Genomic DNA, 21207 nt, shown 5'->3' with positions numbered 1-21207 from the left:
AATGTTTTAGAAACAGAAACAGCAGTCTACCTTACTTCTATGTAGCTTAAGTGACTCTTTTCATGTCGACCTCAACAGTTTGAACAAAGTTTGAATTTCAAACAAGAATACTTCTTAATAGAAGTGCAGTTTAGATTAAAATGGGAGAGGATTTTGCTTATACGCCGACTCACTCAACGGTATAACGTTATAGTAATAAATGAAATGGTGCATGTTTGTATTTTTGTTTATTCAATAACAATTTTAGTAGCCTAACTCAGTGATTCTCAACCTTTTTCACATCAAGGACCCCAAATGTAGTCCACATTAGGGCCACAGACCCCCATTTGATGACATTTTGTCTCTCGGACCCAATTCTGAGGACATTTTTATTGCTAGACGTGATTTTGTCCAGAATTCCATGACTATCTGTATTGTAGGTAGAGAGATGTGAAACTAGTGAAACTATGATCACAAATCTTCTACATTCTCTAATTGTGTTAACTTCTTGTAAATGAAATAATGCTGAAGTTTAACATTTCATCAATTTGCCTGGGACCCCCTGGAACCCCATCAAGGACCCCTGGTGGTCCCCGGACCCCACGTTGAGAACCACTGGCCTAACTCAAACATCCAAACATTCACATTTCAGTGTGTTGGACATGGTCTAAAATGTTGTTACATCAAATACATAAGGCATTCTGATAAATAATTGACCCATGCGTTTAGCTTAAAATACTTATAAAGTGCCAGGTGTTTCACAGCTTTTGGAGAAAGATTAAACCTGCATGCTGGTTTGCAGAGCAACATGAGACAAAGCTAATATGCCAGGTGAACTAAAACAGATTATAATCCCTTCATGTTTCCCACCTGAAACATACTTAACCTTTATTGATTACTTATTAATCATTGCATGTCTCTACATGATCCTTGCCCATGACCCTCCACATGCAGTGACACCTAATAAGTTGTATCCCTCATTCTTTCCCAAATGTTTGAAAAGGTGAGGCTTGGGGATGGTATAATGCAAGCTTAAGACCCCATTGAATTACTGTGTAGTGTGAACCCCTTTTTTAAGAGACACCTTGTTGGTGTCTCTTAAAAAATGCATACAGTATTGGCAGTCAGAGAAAAGAGCTGTCCTCTGTGGTTCTGTCCCACACCACCCTGCATATTCTCCTGGGCCTGTGCCGCCGGCCTGGCACTGGACTGTGGACCTGCAGCTGCTGGGACGGCTCAAGCTGGGCTTTCGGATGCTCTAAGTGGTTGTTGTGTTCATAGGTTTCAGACCCGTCTTTGTTTGAGTCTCTGCTCATAGACCTGCGATGGCTCTGACAGCAGCCATGGCTCTCGACTTGTGTTTGGTTCTCATGCTCTCTGTTCAAGCAGGAGTGGTTTTGCTCATTTCTTGTGTCTTGGTGGTCGGGCTTGTGCTGCTTGGCGTCTGAATGTCTATCAGGAGTGCTGTTCTGGTCTTGGCTCTGAGAAAGGCTTATCGTGTGATTGTTAGTGGTGTCCGAACAATGCTTGGGGTCAGGGCTGTGTCTTTGCGATTCTGGAGAGTGGGTGCGGTCAGGAGAAAGAGTCTCGTCTTGATTGTGAGAGGGGTGGTGTTGGTTGTGTTTGAGCCAGAAGGCCCTGCGGTGCTGCTCTACCTCAGAGAGCAGAGGCAGGCTGATGTCCAGGTGCATCAGCAGGTTTTCCAGACACTCTTCTAGCTTTGCAAAGGAAGGACTGAGAGAGGCAGAAAGAGAGAAAGATAGAAGAGAATCAAATTCACTGTCAGTTTCTGAAAGTGAAATATGAAAGTGTCCATCCTGTACTGTATGTACTGTAACTAGAAGGTCGCAGGTTTGATTGTACAGCAGCTCATGCGTCTGTCAACAGCCATGAGTCCTTGAGCAAGGCATTGAACCTCTACGCTCAGAATAGGAGTATCAGCTAAATGACTCACAACAAGTGCTAGTGCTTTCTAGGTTGTATTAAATTTAAATAGTGGGGAACTTTGGTGGTTCTAATAAAATTTAGACAGTAAAATAACTAACCATCATGAGAGAGTGCATACACAAGCAGCTAGTGAGAAGATACTGTTCATCTTCCATAAAACTAACTTCACCATGACCCACTTAGCAACAGGACAGAGGTCATGCCATCAACTATGTATTTTATTTTATTTTAAAAAAGCTTATAATTTGTTGTTTTACAATCATATTTAGGGCTGCAGTGGTTTGAAAAAAGTAAAATTTGGACAGTAACATTCAGTGAATTAAACTTATATCCTGTCATACCGCGTATCGGCCTCCAGGTCACAGCAGAGCGCAGCCAGCGGCAGGAAGGCGGAGGGGCATTCAGGAGGGTGGTACTGCTCCAGGAAACCAGCTACATTTAGCCCGAAGTCCTGGGTCCGGGGGAGATAGTCAGGGTCTGCACTCACTCTGCCTATTATCTTGGGGGAGACAGGGACAGATGCAAACTCAGCTTTTAAACTGATTAGACATTTTTATTTTTGGATAGTAGGCTATATATTTTTGCCCCATTCAAACATTTTAACTTGCCCACAGATTTCTCAGCCGACATACTGTGCAACACATGTTTTATGAGACAAACCATAAAGTGCTTAACTTTTTTGGGAATGTTTTGCTCCCCCTACAGACCAAACAGAGGGTGCCAAATGACAACAGTTCTTACCTCACACATCATGATGCCAAAGGAGAAGATGTCCACCCGTTCGTCATAGCTCTTCCCTGAGAGGAACAGCGGAAAGACAGAAAAGGTAAAACACATCACTAGTGTCTGTTTGTTACTTGCCCCATGCTGGAGATGCTGTGGCCCACTTTCAGACATAATCACAACCTTAATTTCTGACTGAACAGCCTGGGTCATAAGTTCTGCATATTCATGTGAGATATGCTACTAGACCGCAAGAGTTCTATTAGATCTCATTTAATGCACACCACTTCATCTTTTTCTTTCACAGTTTTTACCACAGTGCTATCATTGCTGCACTGTTGGTATCAAGAGGCAAATTTAAGTGAGTGAGGTCAGACATCTATACCTGTGCTCTCTGAAATTTGTCAGGGTGTACAGTACAGCAATTGAGAAAATCATTCTCTGCAAATCAATTCTTTATTGAGCAGCAATAATAAAACAAAGTAAAAATTGTGTTATCGTGAGAATTTAACTCTATGACTCTTCACACATTAGCTGTGAATTTTCACACAACTTCCACAATCCTCTTCTTGTAATCAGAAATATGCAGCTTTATATCTTTTCCTCTAGTTTTGATATCTTTCACTGCTGACAGAGTACCATTTTTAAAGTTACAAGGCCTGTTAGGCTTACAAGAAATTCTCTTTAATAGTCTCTTCTAATACAGTCTTTTCCAAAATTACGTCCAGGGAACTGAGGGGGTTAGAATTAGTTCAGTATCATCATCATCAATCCCCACTGATCGGGTCCTTGGGACAAAACCTTTATCATATTTGTTTCTGCGGTCTAAAGTGTCTCGATCTCGGGGTCCTTGACACAAAATGTCGGAGAACCCCCACTCCTTTTGACTGTGCGATAGCCTGGCAACTTGCCCACTAACCGTGGATCATCTCTGGGGCCATCCAGTAGGGGTTCCCCACCACGGTGTACCGCTTCCTCCGGTCAGGTCTGCGGAGCTCGGACAGCCTCCCAGGCCGCTCCAGAGAGGAAACTCTGCTCTGGCTCCTCTCCTCCATCACCAGCCTAGCTAGCCCAAAGTCTGCCACCACCACACTCTGGTTCTGAACAAGGACAGAGAGGCCATATTTCCTATAAATGCTGTTGCTTCCTGTCACAAAAATTAGATTGCTGCTTTTTATTATTTGTTGCTATGGGGGAATAAATAAAAAGCAAGAAGAAAGATTAAAGCTCATAACAGCCCTTGATATCAACAAATATGTATTCCATCAAGATAAAGCTAATGTGAAATTGAAACTACACAGTTAGAATAGTGGAACTTGAATAATGTTGTAATTTACTTGAAAAGTCGAAATGGTTCCTGTTTTTTTACATGAAGCAATCCAGCAAAATCCAACCTGATGACACACAATATAAAAAGTGTAGCGGCTGCCAATCTTATCGACGTTTGTCTCGTTTGTTTACAGTAATTATGGGAGCAAAATTAATGTGGTAATGATTTATCAATGTCAAAATACTACACACAGCACCTTTTAAAAGATGTTTAATGGTAGAATTGTCATTCCTGATGGTGTGCGTGTTCTATAGAGATGTAATCTGATGTGTGTGTACTACATAATAACATACAACATAATAATGATTTACCTCTCTGACCAGGCAGTTGTGTGAGTTTAGATCTCGGTGGATAACATTCATGGAGTGCAGATATGCCTTAGAAAGAGCGGATATATATGTAAGGGAAAATTAGTACTCTGCATTGAAGTGACGTATTTAAGAAATTTACATATTACGGTCAGAATATTGACTAGAAACACTCACCATTCCAGCCGCTATGTCTTTGGCAAAACTAACTCTCACACTCCAGGAAAAATCATTGTCCTAGAACAAAAACATATGGACTGACATAAAAATCTGTGCAATCCTCTGATAGTACACATGGAGAAAGGTAGAAACCCTTTTTACCTTACCATTTTCTTAATGGTCTCTCTGAGAGTTCCCCCCTGGACATATTCAGAGACGAAGTTTAGTCGTTTGTCCTTGTAAAAGAGTCCAATAAACTTGAGAACGTTGGGATGGTCCAGGCAACGCATCACCTTCACCTACACAAAGGCAGTGAAAGTATGGTTAAGCTTTATGGTTGAAGTTGGGGTTAACACTGCTCTAAGCAAGATTTTCCTATAAAAATACACCTTTCCCACCAGCCTAAATCACAAAGTGGGGTTGCAATAGAGAATATTGTCTTCTAAACAGCAGTGAGTGAGTGCTCCATCAGAGAAAACATTTACATTATTATTATTTACATTATGTCACATAACTTCTTGGTATTGTAGTTCCAATTTTTCAAACATTTACCTTGTGCTGCCATTTGGAGCTGCCAACGTGCAAAGCTGCCTATTTGCAGCATCAAACATATAATGTCTTGTGCTCTGCTGACCGCCTACCTCCTTTAAGAATGTGTTCTGTGTCTCTTCGTCAAAACGTATCAGCTCCTTCATCACCATCACCTCCCCCGTCTCCTGATGCGTTACCTTGACAACAACAGCTCAATCACAATGCTGGCATGACATCCTTATGTCATAGAAGTGGGTAAAATTGATCTTCCCAAGAGTAGCATATAGTGGCAAATGGGCGTACAGACATCCGAACAGACATGATTCAGAAAGTTATAGAAAGTCCATAATAATGAAAGGGACTAGGTAATGGATATCAGTAATTGCTGTACCTTCACAGCCTGTCCAAAGCAGCCCTTGCCCAGCACTTCTCCATGGATGAGGTCTGAAGGTCTGAAGATGCGGTGGGTCCTCTCTCCAGGGTCGACACGCAGAGACTCTGAGCGAACCATGTCCCTTCGTTGGGATAAAAGCGGAAGTGCTCCAGGGGAGATGGGACATTTGTCTATACTACAGCTACGCCTGAGAAAGAAAGAATAAGAAAGTGAGACATACTGACAGAAAGAGGGGAGTCAGAATAGTGGTAACTGTGATGAAGAGGGTTGGGGTTTGAAAGCATGTTATCACATCTGAATCTAGTGTTAAAACTGCTTATTGAATCCAAATCCTTTCGAATCCCTTATCAGACCTTTTTACATAATTTGTTGGGGAAAAAGGACAAAAAAAACAAACAAAATTAAACCTTACGTTAGAGCTCCACTACCAGCGTTGCCATCACCGTTTCGCCAGCGTGACGTTCTCCCTGCTCCACAGAGCGCGTTGACTTTTGAATGGATTCACCAGAAAACAATCAATTCAACTTTATTTCAATGAGGGAGAATGCGTGCGTCAGCCATCAAGAATTGAACCTCTGTGATTTTTTCGCTTGGACGCAGCCATCGGACGCAACGCAACGCGAGCAGTGGAGCATCTTTCAGTGCTGGTAAAGGAATCATTCCTTCGATGACGCCCAATGGCTGTAGTGGAGTAGGGCCATTAGCCATATTCTCATTTAATTTTGTGTGCTTGTGTCGATCCACCATGTTGACAAACACTCTGGGAAATGGGGACTGGGGACACAAGCGTATGACATCATCGGGGGGACAGGGGATTCGATAAGAGGATTTGTTCGACTTGGGGATTAACAAATCCAGATATTTTGCTAACTTGGAACCGGTTCCAAAACAGAACCAGGTAATGGAACCCAACCCTAGTGATGAATCAATTTGCCCACAACCAAGATTCAGCACTCTTACAGGATGTGTCTGGAACGCATTCCCATGGTTCCTTGGTGCTGAGGCGGTGAGAGGCTCAGCCTGATCGGTTTATCTGTCTCCTGCTCTGGACTTGGCTCCTCCTCCAGGCTCGGGAGTTTGTGGGTTGAACTGAGGTTGTCACGGACACAGGGGTCGGGGCAGTTAATGGCGTCCTGGGGATCGTTGGAGCTGAGGGGGTCATCAGGAAACTGGGGGTTGTGCTCAATGGTCAGCTGCAGTGGTCTACTTGTGTCCTGGATCACACGGTTTATCTGGAGGAAAAAAAGATAGTCCTACTTAGGATATGGTGCTGGTGTCTTATGTAGTATATTGGTCTTGTATTGGGCTGGTGTTGCCGTTCAAAAATCTTGATGTTGATGATTTTTGTCCCTTGCTGCTTGTTTTTGTGTCTTCATGCGTCTCACCTGTGTTGATCATTTCGTGATTTTAGATTTTAGATTTGTTCATGCTTTTGTCTGTTTTGCTGTGAAGAGTAACCACTGCTTATTGCACTAGTTAATTGGGAGGTGAGGCAAACAAATAATAAGTTTTTGTGGTATTAATGTTGAACCAATGATTGAGGCCTACCTCATCCAGGGAAATGTTGCGGACCGGGATACCATTGACCTCCAGCACTTGGTCACCGGTGTGGATGGAGGACAGCAGATCAGGGGTGAGGAGGGCTGAGTCTAGTCTGAGTGAGAGTGAGCAGAGGGATGAATGAGTGGAGGAAATAAGGGGTAAAGACAGAAAACAAGAGGAGGGGGAAATTGCCAGTGAGAAGTTTGGGGGGTTCAGTTAGAGTTCAGTACTAATGACATGCCAGATTTACACTTCACTTGTTCCCCTCTGAACCCCAGAGTACTCACTCTGTCACAGTGACAAGAGGGCCTTTCTCCTGGCTGAGGTCGGTGGCTACAGTTAGCCCTCGTCTGCCATCAGCACGGGGAGGGAGGGACACCAGCGCCACCATGTGGGGACTCTTGGTCAGCGGAGAAGCTGACCTCACAGCTGATACTACACCCTGACAGAAACAGTGGCCACTGCATGACACAGGAGGAGATAGACAGTCAGAATCAAAAATGTAGGCTACATAGGAATAAGAAGCAGCTGTCCCATTTCTGTTTCTCCCATTTTGTAGCTTCTCCTATAGGCCTCTTTGTGATTATATTGTGACATGTTTCATTTCCCCCCCTAATCAGTATAAAACTTACCAGTAGAGTTTGGAGCGTTCGACCAGTGTGTAGGTGTCTCCATCTCCAATAAACATTCCACAGCTCATACAAGTGAAGCATTCAGGGTGGAACTTCTGCTCTCCAGCAACCTGTACAACACAACACAATAGAAAGGCCAAGGGAGTGATATTTGTTTTTGGACTGGTCAAGTGGAGGGGTCAGAATTTAGGGGCCAAGTGCAATTTTGAATTATGAGAGCTCTTTGTGCGCATTCCTGCATCAAGGCCATCATGTAGTGTCAGGATGTTTTTACAGTGAATATCCTCTGCTTTGGCAAAAAAACAGCATTTACTGCCATATCAGAAGGAAGCCAAGAGGAAGGAAGGCTTTAAATGTAGCAGTAGGGGGCTTCAGTAATTCTTGTAGAGTTTGATCTTGTAGAGAGTATGACCATGCACCTGTCTTTGATTATTGCATATTTGTATGGCCACTTTTGCCAACTTGAATGAATGGTGGCTTTGAAAGATCGATATAGCAGTTATTTGTAAACTAGCCCACCAACATTAAATCAATTTGTTACTGGCTGAGTACAAAATGCCAGTAAGTGGGTAAACAGTAATGAGGATTATCTGCTGAACTGGTTGTGGCTCAGGATTGTACAGCTTGGTCTTGTACTGTGATGTTATGACTAATTACAATGGGTTGTTGGTCAACATGGCAAAATCAGACCAGAAGAGGAAAGTGGGACAGGAAATGGGTCTTTCCTCACTGGTAGGCTTGAAGTGCATGTGCAGTATAGTTTATAGCCTGTACAGTAAAAAAGGATTGATAAGATTTGAAATTTTACATTAATACTGTAGGGTTTGCTGTAAGTGTAAGAGTGATAGCCTATATCGTACAATATGTTACAATAACATAAATATAAATATACATATAATATGTTTGGTGTACATATATATGTTTGGTGTGTTATGGCATGGTAAGGTATTTATGGCTTCATGGTAGCCATCTTTTCCCATCGTTCCCCATCACAACCTTGACACCTTAGTAAGATGGTTGCTGTAATTTGGTAATTTTATGAGGGAATTGTTCACACCCATCTCAAACTGATGTGTGAAAAGCACTCTAGGATTTATGTATATCTATAGTCTTGTTGTACATATTTGTGTGATCCTTGAGACTATATAGGTTGTGTGTTGGTTTGGTTAGGGTTGTCACTTTTCCTCCCAATAATTAAACTACCATTGTGGTCTGCCATGGCATTGCAATGGCGTGGTACTGATGAATTTGTCAATAATATGAGTAACAGTGTGCAACTCCATGCTCTACTTAAATTTTACACACAGTTGATGGATCATAGATAATCTAACGACATTAAAGAATGGTCTGCACATCAGGACTTATACCTAAAATATTTATTGCAGCAAGTTGGCTTATTGCCAAAAATCCCATACACAAGGGGCTGTAATGAGTAGAAGACAAACATGGACTCTATTGGTGATATTTTGAATGCTGAAAAATGGCTCTGCATTGAATATTTCAGGTATAAATCAAGGAGTATAGACTGTTCTTTAATTATTTTTACTGATGGATATGTTACCATGATGAGTCCTGTTGTGATAGCCTCCTTGCAGCCGTGGCAGTTTTCCCCATAACGGGCCCAGTAGTGCTTCTTACAGAAGAGCTGTCCTTCTCTCTCATAGTACCAATGAGACAGGATACAGCCGCATTCACAACACCTACAGCAAAGAGATAAGGAGTGAAGAGGAGAGCAGTCAGAAGAAATGAGAGGAGATGGACGAGGGGAGGATGGGGAAGAAAGAGAGGGGAGGAGTTGGATGAAGAGTGGAAGTAGAAGAGCAGGATGGTCAAAGGAGAGAGACAGAGGAATGAGGAAACGAGAGGATAAGAGAAGAAATTAGAGTAAATACAGTGTGAGACAAGAGATACTTCAGAAGTGTTGGAGCACAGTAACATGAGCCCAATCAGTGGGAACACGAGACTTGCGAGGAAAGTCGACCTGTTGGATAGTCCACACAGGATCAGGTGGAACATTTCCAGTTCGGTTGGACCATAGATTATTTTCTTCAGTTTAGCCTTGTTTATACACACAGGATACAGTGTCACTGATACCCAACTCCCTGCCTCTCTTGACCCTTTTCACCCCGGTACCGTATAAGTTGCTTGTGTTGAATAACAACATCATGCTTTCATTAGTGGCCAAGGTAAAACAGTCCATCAAACCACCAGTGTTTTTCTAGGGCATGCCTAGAGGAAACCCAGTTATCATCATTGTTGGGATGGCGTCTAAATGATGCAATGCAGACTCTGAATTGCTGATGTCATTGTAAGAAGAAAACACCCTTTCTCTTTATTTCTCATGCTGCACTCGGACAGGCGCCAAATTTATATTGCTTCTTACAAAAGGACTAGTCATGTAGAGTCACCGGTCAGTCATATGACTACATAAAAACACTATGACTTAAGCGTAATGTTTGTTTCTGATGAGCGCTCCCATTTGAAGATCTAAATAAACTGCAGGCATTATGATAATTGCCCCTTAGGCCAGATCTTTCCTTAACTGCACTGCAGCTTGTTCACTTTCAGTCACTTCAGATCTGGAAACACAAACTCCTCAAAACTTTCAACGGCATCTTGGCTGAAGCTGAGTGTAGAATAATAGCTGTGTACAGTCAAAACCTGCTTCCTTATCTCTCCCACACTACCACCGGTGTGGGAGGCAACTTCCTGGACAGAGTAGGCTAAAGCTCCATGTTTCCTCTCTCCCTGCCTGTAAATGCCATGCAGCTCATACAATGGAGAATGAAAAGAGTTACCTCACAACTGAGAATAGTTGGGGGGGGAAGGTAAAGAATCAGCTTTCCTCCCATGTAAGAGACATTTGCTGACAGGAACATAGAATTGATTATGTGTTTCTTGATAACATCATGTAATTAATTGAGTCATCTTTGACATTTATTAACCCATCAGTACAGTCCTTGTAGTTTTATATATGAAAAACAACTTAAAATGGCAATCTGAGGTCCTTGTCTTTTTAAATGTTTTTATTTTGGCAACATCTTTGGTGATAAGCGTCCATTGCTGTGGTGTTTTTGCACTTTACTTCCCAGAGATCACCTGTCAATCAAACAGTGTTGCCAGTACTGTAAAGTACTGTCTTTTTCCATGGATTTTCTGTTGATGAACTTCTCTGTAGGCAGTGCTCTTTGCTTTTGCTCCTCATGCTAACTACCCAGTTATTCTTATATTTATTCCAAAGAAACCGCAAATGTAAAATGCATCACTTTACCTGTGCGTGAAAGGATTTTTCGCTCATCTGAAGCAGACATTGCGCTTAAGTCATAGTGTTTTTACGTAGAAATTTTGAAAATGGATAAGCTTTCACGCACTGGGTATAGGATCACTATTGTGTTATATCAGTTGACGATAGATAGTAGCAAATTCACTTATATGAAAATTTGACAGATTATTACTTTACAGAAAAGTTGACTTTAAGAAGAGACACTAATATACTTGTGGTAAAGAGCTCTAGTGCCATTGCAGTCACTATTCAATAGGAGTCATGCTTGAATATGAGCATCCAATACATTTATTCAGAAGAATGTGGGGTCCTAACAGAAACTGTGTGCTAGGATATAGTGCAGCCCATCGTTTACCATGGGAAGCACCGCATCTATTAGTCGCTGAGGAAATAATAATGGAATAAAACCATCAGTCGGAGACAGGTGCAGGTTTATTTTCGACCTCCTGTCTTTGTTTTTGTGCCTCTGGCGACGGATGTGGGACCTATCAGCTTCACATCTGTGATTCCACTGAAACATCTGGACCCGAGAAAACACTGGAATCAACCCAGACATATTATCTGAGAATTTAGCCTCTCATGCTTTCTACTCTCACCCCTTTCCTCACACCTTCTCACATTATCTACCTCAGAATAATCCCACTCACCTTGGCTTGCCCCTGCTCTTTTCTGCTACCATTAGTCATTCCCAAACTTCCTCTCTGCCCTAATCCCTGTTCCTGTGACTCTGACAGCAAAGCAGAGCTGCAGACACAATAGAGCCTGGTGTTGAAAAAAACAAAAGCATGATACGATGTCAGGACATTAAACAAGGTCAAATGTCATGTTCTGATGACGTATTCTCCTCCCTTGGTTTCCTCCCTGTTCTGTCTGTTTCGCCCTGCTGGACTTCCTTTTAAAAACATTCGTCATGGACAACTGACAGGACAGTAACTTTGCCTGAGAGGTTTATGGTAGCAGGAACTGTACTGACACCCATAGCTGATGTGAAAGTAGAGAGTATCCGTCTGTGGGCAGCAGTTTTCTGTTGCAGGAAATATCTTAGATGTCGAATTACTATTTGTGTCGATACTGTACACTCTCTCTCACTTTCGCTCCTCGCTCATTTACTCTGTCCTTTCTCTCTCACTCGCTCACACTCGCAAATACACACTTCAGCAATAAACGACACCGGCTCTTACCTTCCTTTCATTCCTCTCCGAAATCTCTGGTCCCGTCGTGACATTCTGCCCTATCAGTTCACCGACAGACGGCCTTTCCCCCGGACAGGACAGTTTCAGTAAGAAAACCTCCAGTAGAGAATGGAGCTTGTCAGTCGCAAGTGTACATGAGTGGGTCTTCTATATCACACACACTCTACTGTGACTGGTAGCAGGCGGCGTCTTTTCTTTTTTTCTCCATGCGCTTAGACGTTTCCTGTGCAGATGAGCTCGCCAATGTGCTGTGTAGCTGTGTGAGAAAAAACCCTGACCCACTGACACCAGCTGGCCAGTCTCCCTCTGCTGGCTGCTGTCACAGACGTGTCCCAGTATAGAGCCGCTACTCCACCCCCCACCCCCCTGCTCCTGTAACCTGCAGTATGTAGACTTCTACAAGTGGCAGATATAGTTACACTCTATGTGTGTACAGAGTGTACAGAGACCACAGAGTGAGTAGAGCAATGCTTACAAAGGTTAAATAATGTAAAGGACTGGCACCTGTGCTACAGTGTGTGCACTTGGGTGTTTATGTGAGCATGTGTTAAGCCATGCATGTGTGTGTGTGTGTGTGCGTGTATGTGTGTGTGAGAGAGAGAGAGAGAGAGAGAGAGGGATTGTGTAAGAGAGAGAGCGAGGGAGAGAGAGAGTGTTTGTGTGAGTCTGTATTTTGAAATCAGTTCTGTTCCAGTCAGCACAGGCATAATCTCTTTATGAATGCCCCAATTACTGCACTGTCCCAAGTCCTGATCCTAAAGCCCTCTATTCATCACAAACAAGAGACAAAGGGGGAAATTCAGGGAGAATTGCGTCTCAGCACAAGTATGGGAAGCGGCTCACAATCAGTTAACCGAAAACCATTGATACTGCAGAGTGTAGAGCTTTAGTTGAATGGAAGCAGCCCATGTCCTGTAGATGCATCATCACATTATCCATAAGTGACGCTCCGTTGCCACTTATTTGGTTTGAAGAGCACGAGACACCTAACCAGTGAACGTAGCTACTGGCACTGCATGAGATCATTATTGTAGGATTCACTGCTGAGCGCATAAAGATTTCTTATAAGGGCATACTATGCTTGAAGTACATTTTCCAGTATTAGTTCACCCATAGCCCAGTAAATCTATGAATAGCCCCAGGCTCTAATTCATGGGAGCGGTATACCATGTCAGCAGATGAATTCTGGCTTTGCACACTGCTAGCCCAACAAACTGAGAGACAGAAACAGGCAGGGGGTTTCTGTATCGCAATTCCACTTAAAAAAGCAGGTAAACAGATGGACACAAGAATGCAATTGTAAAACTAATATGCTGTCTATCTTATAAACACCTTTATATTGGTGTTTCACATTTTATGCAAGGACACGAGCACTGAGGGTTGCTGTTTAGAAAAAAACATACCATAAACAACTGTCATTGGTCATTTCTTTATTTTAGAGAGAATTGTCAGAAATAGTGTATTGTGTCAAAAGTGCATCATTTTCTTCATGGGCCACGTAAAAAAGGCAGCTGTTAGAAACACAAGTCGGGCTAAATGATATAGACACAAATACAAGCTCAAATGAAAGATAAGATTAAATTTCACTTTTTATCCAAACGACATCATAGATTACATTCGTGTCAGATTCAGAGCATATTCAAGGACAATGTAGAAAATAACGCACTTCACTTTTCTATATCATAGTAGCAGACAAGTTTAAAAATGGTTAAAACTCTCACACACACATACACAAAAAAAACGCAAATACTTAAAGTTGTCTTAATGCACTTACATTCCTAAAATGAGACTAAATAGCTAAAGCATTTTATTTTTTTCTGCTTTTCAACATAATTGGCAACATAATTTAAAAAGATAAGTAAACGTGAACAAATTTCCATCAGTGTTGGTACAGTGGAGGTACATAAAAAAACAAACACAGTAATCCGATGCTTATCAGAGGAGGGAATTTTAACCCACCATCTTCTAACATTATAATTATATTACCTCACATTTAGCTTGATGAAAGCTTTCATCAACAGCAAATGTACAAGCCAGATCTAATCCTTACTGTATTCTTATTATAGGCACATTACTATTGAATATTCAGGGGGGAAAAAAAACATTTAGGCACCTTAACCAAAATTATGTAATGTAAACACTAATACCAATTAGTGTTATGTAGCTATAAATCAGTGCCATTACTAAGTGAACATCTCAAGACCATGTGTTAATGACTGAGGACCTTAAGCTCCCATATACTGAGGCCAGAAGCGGACTTAAATCACGAGTACAGCTGAAATGAACACAGACTGCTTTTCAGGAATCAGATAATGATGACTGGTCAAAACACCACACCATAAAAAAATGCCCCCCAGATTCCCTGTTGTTCACAGTTCCCTAAAATAGCAGCTGTTTCTGTTTCTGTCTGTACACACCGTTGGACAGATTATCCAAGTGTTTGCACTTAAACATTAAGGCTGGAAAAAATGAATAAAAAAAGAAAACTGATCACAATCTGGTGCAAACATTACACATGGTGCAGACTCTAGGAAAGTCCAGTCCAACTGGATAAAGTGTGTCCTTGGAGAGGCTTTTGTTTTTTTGACATTGTGTCAGCATGCAGACAGGTCTGAAGGAGCCGCCCAGAGGGAGGCCTTGGTATCAGTCTTCACCAGTACGATTCATGGTGCGGCTGATACTTGCACAGAAACACAATTGATGTTCAACACAAGGATAAACAAAAACTGTATTATAGTAGAGTTAAACTCTACAGCTTGGCCTCACCCACAATTTAAAAAAAAAATAAAAAAATCTTTGTCTTTTATTTGAAAGACACCCTTATACAAACTTGGAATGTGTTGAAGCTTTATCTTCTATGGCAGGTAAGACATACATTCTGGAATCATGCAATAGCACCACTGTTTTAATGAGGTCACTTCCTGTCAGTTGGTCTCTCACTTCCTCCTTCGGCCACAGTATTTACCCTGACACCCAGCGCCTGAGGATCAGAGCAGACAAGTCATGGTTCTCTTAACTTGTGATATTTTCTATGGACGGTTAAAATGATAGTGATTGTGTCTGTGTAGATTCATTTCAGTCATCCAGGTGGAAGGCTGCCCAAAAAATACAAACAAAAACTGAAGGAGCCTCTCGGATGAGTGGCGAAATGCCTTCAACTGTTCAATTTTAAGTCCAGTGGATTTTGTTTTTTATTTTTGGATAGTTATTGTAATGTCTGTATGCCAAGGTAGTTACAGTTGTCTTGTAAAATATGACTTTTATGTTTAAATCAAATAAATCAACAGAGGTAATAACAATGATGTTTACAAATGTTACGTATTGTATGGGTAAAGAGTAAAGATATGGCTTATTGTATAGCCATGTTATGTTTATTTTGTTTACCTCTGTAGCCCCCGGCTCCCAATAAGGCCTGCATGGCTGCATACTTGGCTGCCTTCTGTGCCTTGGCTGTAGGACGAGGAAGTGAGAGGACAGTTAGTCTGCAGATATTTGACTAATAAATACATTTGAACTATTAGCCTTTGATATAAAACAATACCCAGCACCGGAAATAATGCAAGAATACATGACTTACTGTTTCCAAAACATTTCAGGATGATCATACTTTTATAGGACTTTCTTTCTTTTTCAGACACTTTTCCCCATTGCACTTCTCTCCATTACTTTACAGTTGGGTCTGCTAATCCCCTTTAGTAAGTCCACGTTTTTATTTTACATAAAACAGACAAGGAAACAAGGAGAGCATGGGTAATTGTTCTCATCAAGATGATTATGTGTCAGCGTTTGCCGAGTGTGTTTATTTATGCATGTGCATGCGTGGACATATGTGTGTCAAGAGTTTGTAACTAATTAGAGCATGTTTGTCCCAGAGGACAGAGTGAGTTTTCTTACATTTCTGCCCCGCATATCCTAGAGAACAATAACAGGAAAGAGAAAGAGCCAGATCAGTCATAATAAACAATTGATAATCTTCACAATGCCCACATTCTCCCTTTTGTCTCTCAAGAAATGATTGAAAACAAGCCAAAACCAACTTTTAACATGTAAGGCCTTGACACTGGTGAATTCAGGATAAAAATATTTTTCTATATATCCTACATTGTATTTAGATGCATGAGTTCACTTGTATATTCTTCTTATCTCTTCGCATTTCTAATATGAAAATGACTATAAAGAGGGAGAGAGAGAGAGCTTAGAGCTTACCTGGGTAGCTCCCACCAGCCACGCCACCATAGCCAGGGACGACACCCCCTGTTGGAAAAATGGACACATTACAACCTGCATTACATGTGCATCTGTCTGACTGTATGAACTGTCCCTCACCAGTAGTCATGCTAGACACTTGTAGTAGCATGAATTTGATCAGAGGTCCCCAGTTATTAATCCATTTGATTGCAAATGTCATTCATTTAAGAATGCAAATTATTATACTCTGCCATTACTGTTCTATACTAATACTAATAAATGCAGGTTAAATTGACCTGGGAAGCCACCTGCTCCTCCTCCTACTCCCTGGCCGGTTCCTGCAGCAGCTCCTGCTCCTGTTCCTACTCCTCCTGCTCCACCACCTGGACAGGCACGAGTGTGTTAGTGTGTAGAAATCAATCAAGTGCTCAAAAACATAAGGAGAAAACCAAGACATTTAGTGTATATGGCAGACATAAGCGTTACTAGTGAGAAACCTTCCCATTTGGACAAACTCAAGGCTGGTTGAATGGGAACATATTCAAAATCAGGTAGATTGGTGAGGAGTGTGATAACTTATTTGGATGCTATGGTTCTTAAAACAGTTGTCAAGTGAAAACCTTAAACCAAGCATCAATTTTGGTGTTTTCATGGTGTGTTCATGGTTCATAGTTTATTGCAGTTGAGCAAATTGCCTCAAAGGGGACCCTTTCCAAACCAATTGTATAATTTCCACAATTAAGGCTTTTTATTTCTTAAAAGTAGACATTTTGGAGATACAAGATTCTCAGCATTGCAGCAACAGTAGCTTTATGCTACCCAAGGCATGTTACTCATTCTCCTACAAGTATTTATTCATTACCAGAAAGGTGATTTCAAAAGAAATAACTTAGCCAGCACATTCTAGTTTAGTCCAGTAAATTAATGAATACTTTTTTCCTACAGTATTGAACAGCTATTTTCTCTTTATAAAGGGGAGAAACTCACCTGGGACCCCACCCAGGCCTCCACCTATAACGCCTGCTGTTCCTGCACCAGGAACCCGTCCTATGCCCCCACCTGGTGAACATAGCAGGGGTTGAGGTATATTTAGCTATGCATGTCTGCATAATCCTGTTCTGGGTTACGTGCAGGTGTGCTTTGTGACCATGTAATATGGACTGGATTTTCCTACAGGCTCCACCTGCTTCACCCTTTTACTCTCAGTTTGGCTCCACAAATACATGACAAACGGGCCAATAGAAAGTCAACAGATGACTTCAGTCATTTTGTCCATTATTTTAATTTTACAGACTAATTCCCCCAAGGAAATCTGTACTGCAACTATTTCAACTCTGGTTTACAAAGTACCGCTGTATATACTGTATGCAGGGACAACATGCACTATTGTAATAATTAATAGCACTTTTGATGAAGTATGTATACGCATCAGCAAAGAATTTTACCTGGTCCGTAGCCAGTTCCACCCAACGATGAGCCATAACCTGATTTAGGAGGCTTCCTTGTCCCCAGTCCTTGGCCACCAGGTCCATATCCTCCAACCCCACCAGGTCCAAAACCCCCTGGTCCAGTTCCGGCACCTCCTGGACCTGTTCCGGCACCTCCTGGTCCATAGCCACCTGGTCCAGCACCTGCAGGTCCATAACCACCAGGGCCAGTGCCAGTTCTAGTAGGACCATATCCGCCTGTTCCAGACCCACCTGGTCCAACTCCAACTCCGCCAGGGCCGGTTCCTGCACCTCCTCCTAATCCTCCTCCTGGACAACAGGTACAGTTATGTAAAGGTTAGTAATGTAAAAGTATATAGCACATTGCTTAAATCAGACATTAAACACAGTGGAAAACCTCACCTGGTCCATAGCCTGCTCCACCCAATGGGGCAGAGCCATAACCTGGTGAAAGATACATGAGTAAGGGTATGGTCAAACACTTTTCTGCCAATCCACATCACATGAAACAACATAAATGTCTCCATCAGTACAGTGGATTTTCCAATATCATCTGCCTTACAGTATAGACTTGATCATTACTTGCCTGATTTAGGAGGCTTTCTTGTTCCTAATCCTTGGCCACCTGGTCCAAAGCCACCTGGTCCTGTCCCAGCACCACCTGGGCCAAAGCCACCTGGTCCTGTTCCAGCACCACCTGGTCCATAGCCCCCTGGTCCTGTACCAACACCACCTGGTCCAAAACCACCCGGCCTGGTTCCAACGCCACCTGTTCCAGTACCTGCACTGCTGGGCCCATATCCACCTAGTCCAGTGCCTCCAGGTCCATAACTGCCAGGCACAGCTCCAGCCCCTCCTAGTCCAGCTCCAGGACCTCCAGGCCCATAGCCACCTGGTCCATAACCTCCTGGACCAGTACCAGCTCCACCTGGTCCAGTCCCATAGCCACCAGGTCCAACCCCAGCACCGCCACCAACTGCTCTCCCATAACCTGCAAACAAAGGATGGTGTGAGTTAGTTCAGTTCAGTTAAAAATGCTTCAGTCAATGTGTTTTACTCTCTATATCTGTTAAGTCTTATCATACTTTTAGGCGGTTTGCCAGTGCCAGCACCCGGTCCTGTACCTGTGGCATATCTGGCACCTGGAAGAGAAGCATATCAAAATAACAACATTAACAATTAACAATATTGAAATTTGACAATATTTAAATGTCATCTTCTTTTGTCATCTAATCTAAACTTCTGCTTTTTGGTATACTTTTTATTGAATTTGAGTCACACAGTAATCCATACTCATGTGAGTCAACTTACCACCAGGTCCTACACCTCCACCATATCCACCCAGTCCACCACCAACTCCACCAGGGCCTCCTCCTGCTCCTCCTCCCAGGCCTCCACCCACTCCTCCAGGACCAGTTCCTACCCCTCCGACTCCGAGGGTCCCGGCACCCCCGGGACCTCCACCAATGCCACCGCCTCTGCTTCCAGTCTTGCTTCCATAGCCTCCAGGTCCAGCTCCATAGCCTCCAGGTCCAGCTCCATATCCCCCGGGTCCTGCGCCAAAGCCTCCAGGTCCGGCCCCATAGCCACCAGGTCCGGCCCCATAGCCACCAGGTCCGGCCCCATAGCCACCAGGTCCGGCCCCATAGCCACCAGGTCCGGCCCCATAGCCACCAGGCCCAGCCCCGTAGCCTCCTGGTCCTGCACCGTAACCCCCTGGACCAGTACCATAGCCCCCGGGACCAGCTCCATAACCTCCAGGCCCAACCCCTCCTGCTCCAAGAGTCCCATATCCTGTTCGAAAGACAGAAACATTGACTGTAGCATGTAGGATCTCTCGTCCCTGAAGCCAAATTAAGTCTTCCTAACTGAAAGGTGAATCTAGTCAGTTTAAGGTACCTTTGCCTGGCTTTCCTGCTCCCTGTCCTACTCCAGCCCCAGTTGGGTAACGTATACCTGAGAAAACAAAGCATATCGATACTTACTCGATATGTTTATACCATACTCAATATGTTTCAGTCATGTGTGTGCTTAAAGTTAGGCAAGCAAGGATGGAGCAGGTCAACATACCTCCTCCTGGTAAAACTCCTCCAGCTCCACCAGTACCGTAGCCTAACAATGTACAAAATGCATCAGAAGAAAATCTATATGTGTGATTGTTATAACACATGGCATATATGTTTGGGGTCAAAAAAGCACAGTAGCTCACTTTTGCCCGGTTTAGGGATTCCTGTTCCAACTCCACCTGTGCCACCAGTCCCAGGTACCAGACCTGCCCCTCCTGGACCTCCTCCAACTCCTCCTGGACGTACTCCTACTGCTGCTGGACCTACTCCTCCTGCTCCTGGACCTACTCCTGCTGCTCCTGGACCTACTCCAACTCCTCCTGGGCCTCCTCCAACTCCTCTTGGCACTCCACCTACTCCACCAGGTCCACCACTTACACCTCCAGCTACCGTCCCATCAGGTCCATAGGCTACATTTAAAAAAAACCAAACAGATATCTTAGACCTTAATCTTGGATAAGAAGGGATTCTTAGATTCAGATGGCAAAAATGTCACCTTTGGGTGGTTTTGTTCCTCCTACTCCACCAGCTGCACCACCTGGTCCCACTCCAGCTCCAGTTGCAGTTCCATCGCCTCTTCCCACTCCACCAGGACCTCCTGTTACACCACCTGGAAGCCCTCCTGCACCATCAGGACCCCCTCCTACTCCTCCCGGTCTTCCACCTGCACCTCCTCTACCTTCTCTGTCTCCATCAGGACCTCCCTCTCCATCTCCTTCACCTGGTGTATCTCCTCTGGGGACACCTGCAGACAGAGCCCAGAAGAACACCACAACTGTATTTCAGCATAGAAACAATTAAAACTAAGCTCAAGTTTTAAGTCATTAAAATCCTAAATCCACATCTGCACAGTAGCTCCTATGTATCACTAGTTGGCTATCAAATGTTGTCTGGTAAGTACTGTTTCCTGATAGGGGTGTAGTGGAAAGTAAACCCACTTAAACTCTGCTTATCCACTTTTTTTTTTAATTTGCAGTATAGTTTCCTCACTTTTTTACATAAATCTTAATGACATAATGTCATAGTATGCAACACAGTACTTGCAACACAAGTAGTATCAGACTCATAACTTCCTCATTAACGGCATTAATTTCTGCTTTTTTTATTTTAAAGGTCCCCTTTATAAAAGTATTATTAATTTTTGTTTTTATTGGTGGCTGTTTGGCTTATGATGATCACCGACTGGAGGTCATAGTTTACCCACCTTTTAATTTACCCCTGTATCGCTGGTGATTGGTAATATATCTATATATATAGTGCTATAACTAATTGATCCTGAATATGGAATAATATTCTGGCTTTTTTGTTCACCTGGGGGTTTGAGAGGTTTGGCTCCAGGTAGCGTCCCACCTGCAAGATCTCCACCAGCACCTGCAATGCCAGTGAGATAACAGAATTAAGTGCCCAAACTGTCCAATGTATTGTTTTATGTGACTTGACATTTAGCCTTATGCAGCTGAGTGGCTTGTCCTTGTCACCATTTT

At 42.9% G+C, this 21207-nt stretch overlaps 2 protein-coding genes and 1 long non-coding RNA gene across 3 annotated transcripts; all 3 read right to left on the bottom strand.

Annotated features, from left to right (window-relative positions):
* Window positions 1-252: 252 nt before the first annotated feature.
* LOC139663960 (LIM domain kinase 1-like) lies at window positions 253-12053 on the bottom strand. Its single transcript, XM_071542759.1, has 15 exons — window positions 12010-12053; window positions 9107-9245; window positions 7546-7655; window positions 7201-7374; window positions 6920-7025; window positions 6332-6603; window positions 5369-5558; window positions 5088-5174; window positions 4614-4745; window positions 4465-4524; window positions 4291-4356; window positions 3569-3749; window positions 2668-2723; window positions 2268-2425; window positions 253-1713 (listed from the first exon to the last, which is right to left on the bottom strand). The coding sequence occupies exons 1-15, from the start codon at window positions 12051-12053 to the stop codon at window positions 1104-1106; spliced, it is 2385 nt and encodes a 794-aa protein (XP_071398860.1). The 3' UTR covers window positions 253-1103.
* A 2865-nt stretch (window positions 12054-14918) lies between these two features.
* On the bottom strand, window positions 14919-18456 carry LOC139663947 (uncharacterized). Its single transcript, XM_071542744.1, has 10 exons — window positions 18283-18456; window positions 18060-18101; window positions 17906-17954; window positions 17655-17840; window positions 17197-17268; window positions 16506-16592; window positions 16228-16275; window positions 15916-15933; window positions 15406-15471; window positions 14919-15001 (listed from the first exon to the last, which is right to left on the bottom strand). The coding sequence occupies exons 1-10, from the start codon at window positions 18454-18456 to the stop codon at window positions 14958-14960; spliced, it is 786 nt and encodes a 261-aa protein (XP_071398845.1). The 3' UTR covers window positions 14919-14957.
* A 1099-nt stretch (window positions 18457-19555) lies between these two features.
* On the bottom strand, window positions 19556-19942 carry LOC139663957 (uncharacterized). The gene is made up of 3 exons (XR_011696736.1): window positions 19867-19942; window positions 19728-19769; window positions 19556-19613 (listed from the first exon to the last, which is right to left on the bottom strand). It is a non-coding gene; the product is annotated as an uncharacterized lncRNA (long non-coding RNA).
* Between the last annotated feature and the right edge of the window lie 1265 nt (window positions 19943-21207).

Source organism: Centroberyx affinis, unplaced genomic scaffold (genome assembly GCF_046629955.1).
Source record: "Centroberyx affinis isolate AG114_WGS23_722 - 3 ecotype Tasmania unplaced genomic scaffold, CSIRO-AGI_Caff_v1 ptg004178l_1, whole genome shotgun sequence".
NCBI lineage: Eukaryota > Metazoa > Chordata > Actinopteri > Beryciformes > Berycidae > Centroberyx > Centroberyx affinis.
The sequence above is the reverse complement of the archived record's forward strand: the minus strand, read 5'-3'. Positions and strand labels throughout refer to the sequence as shown.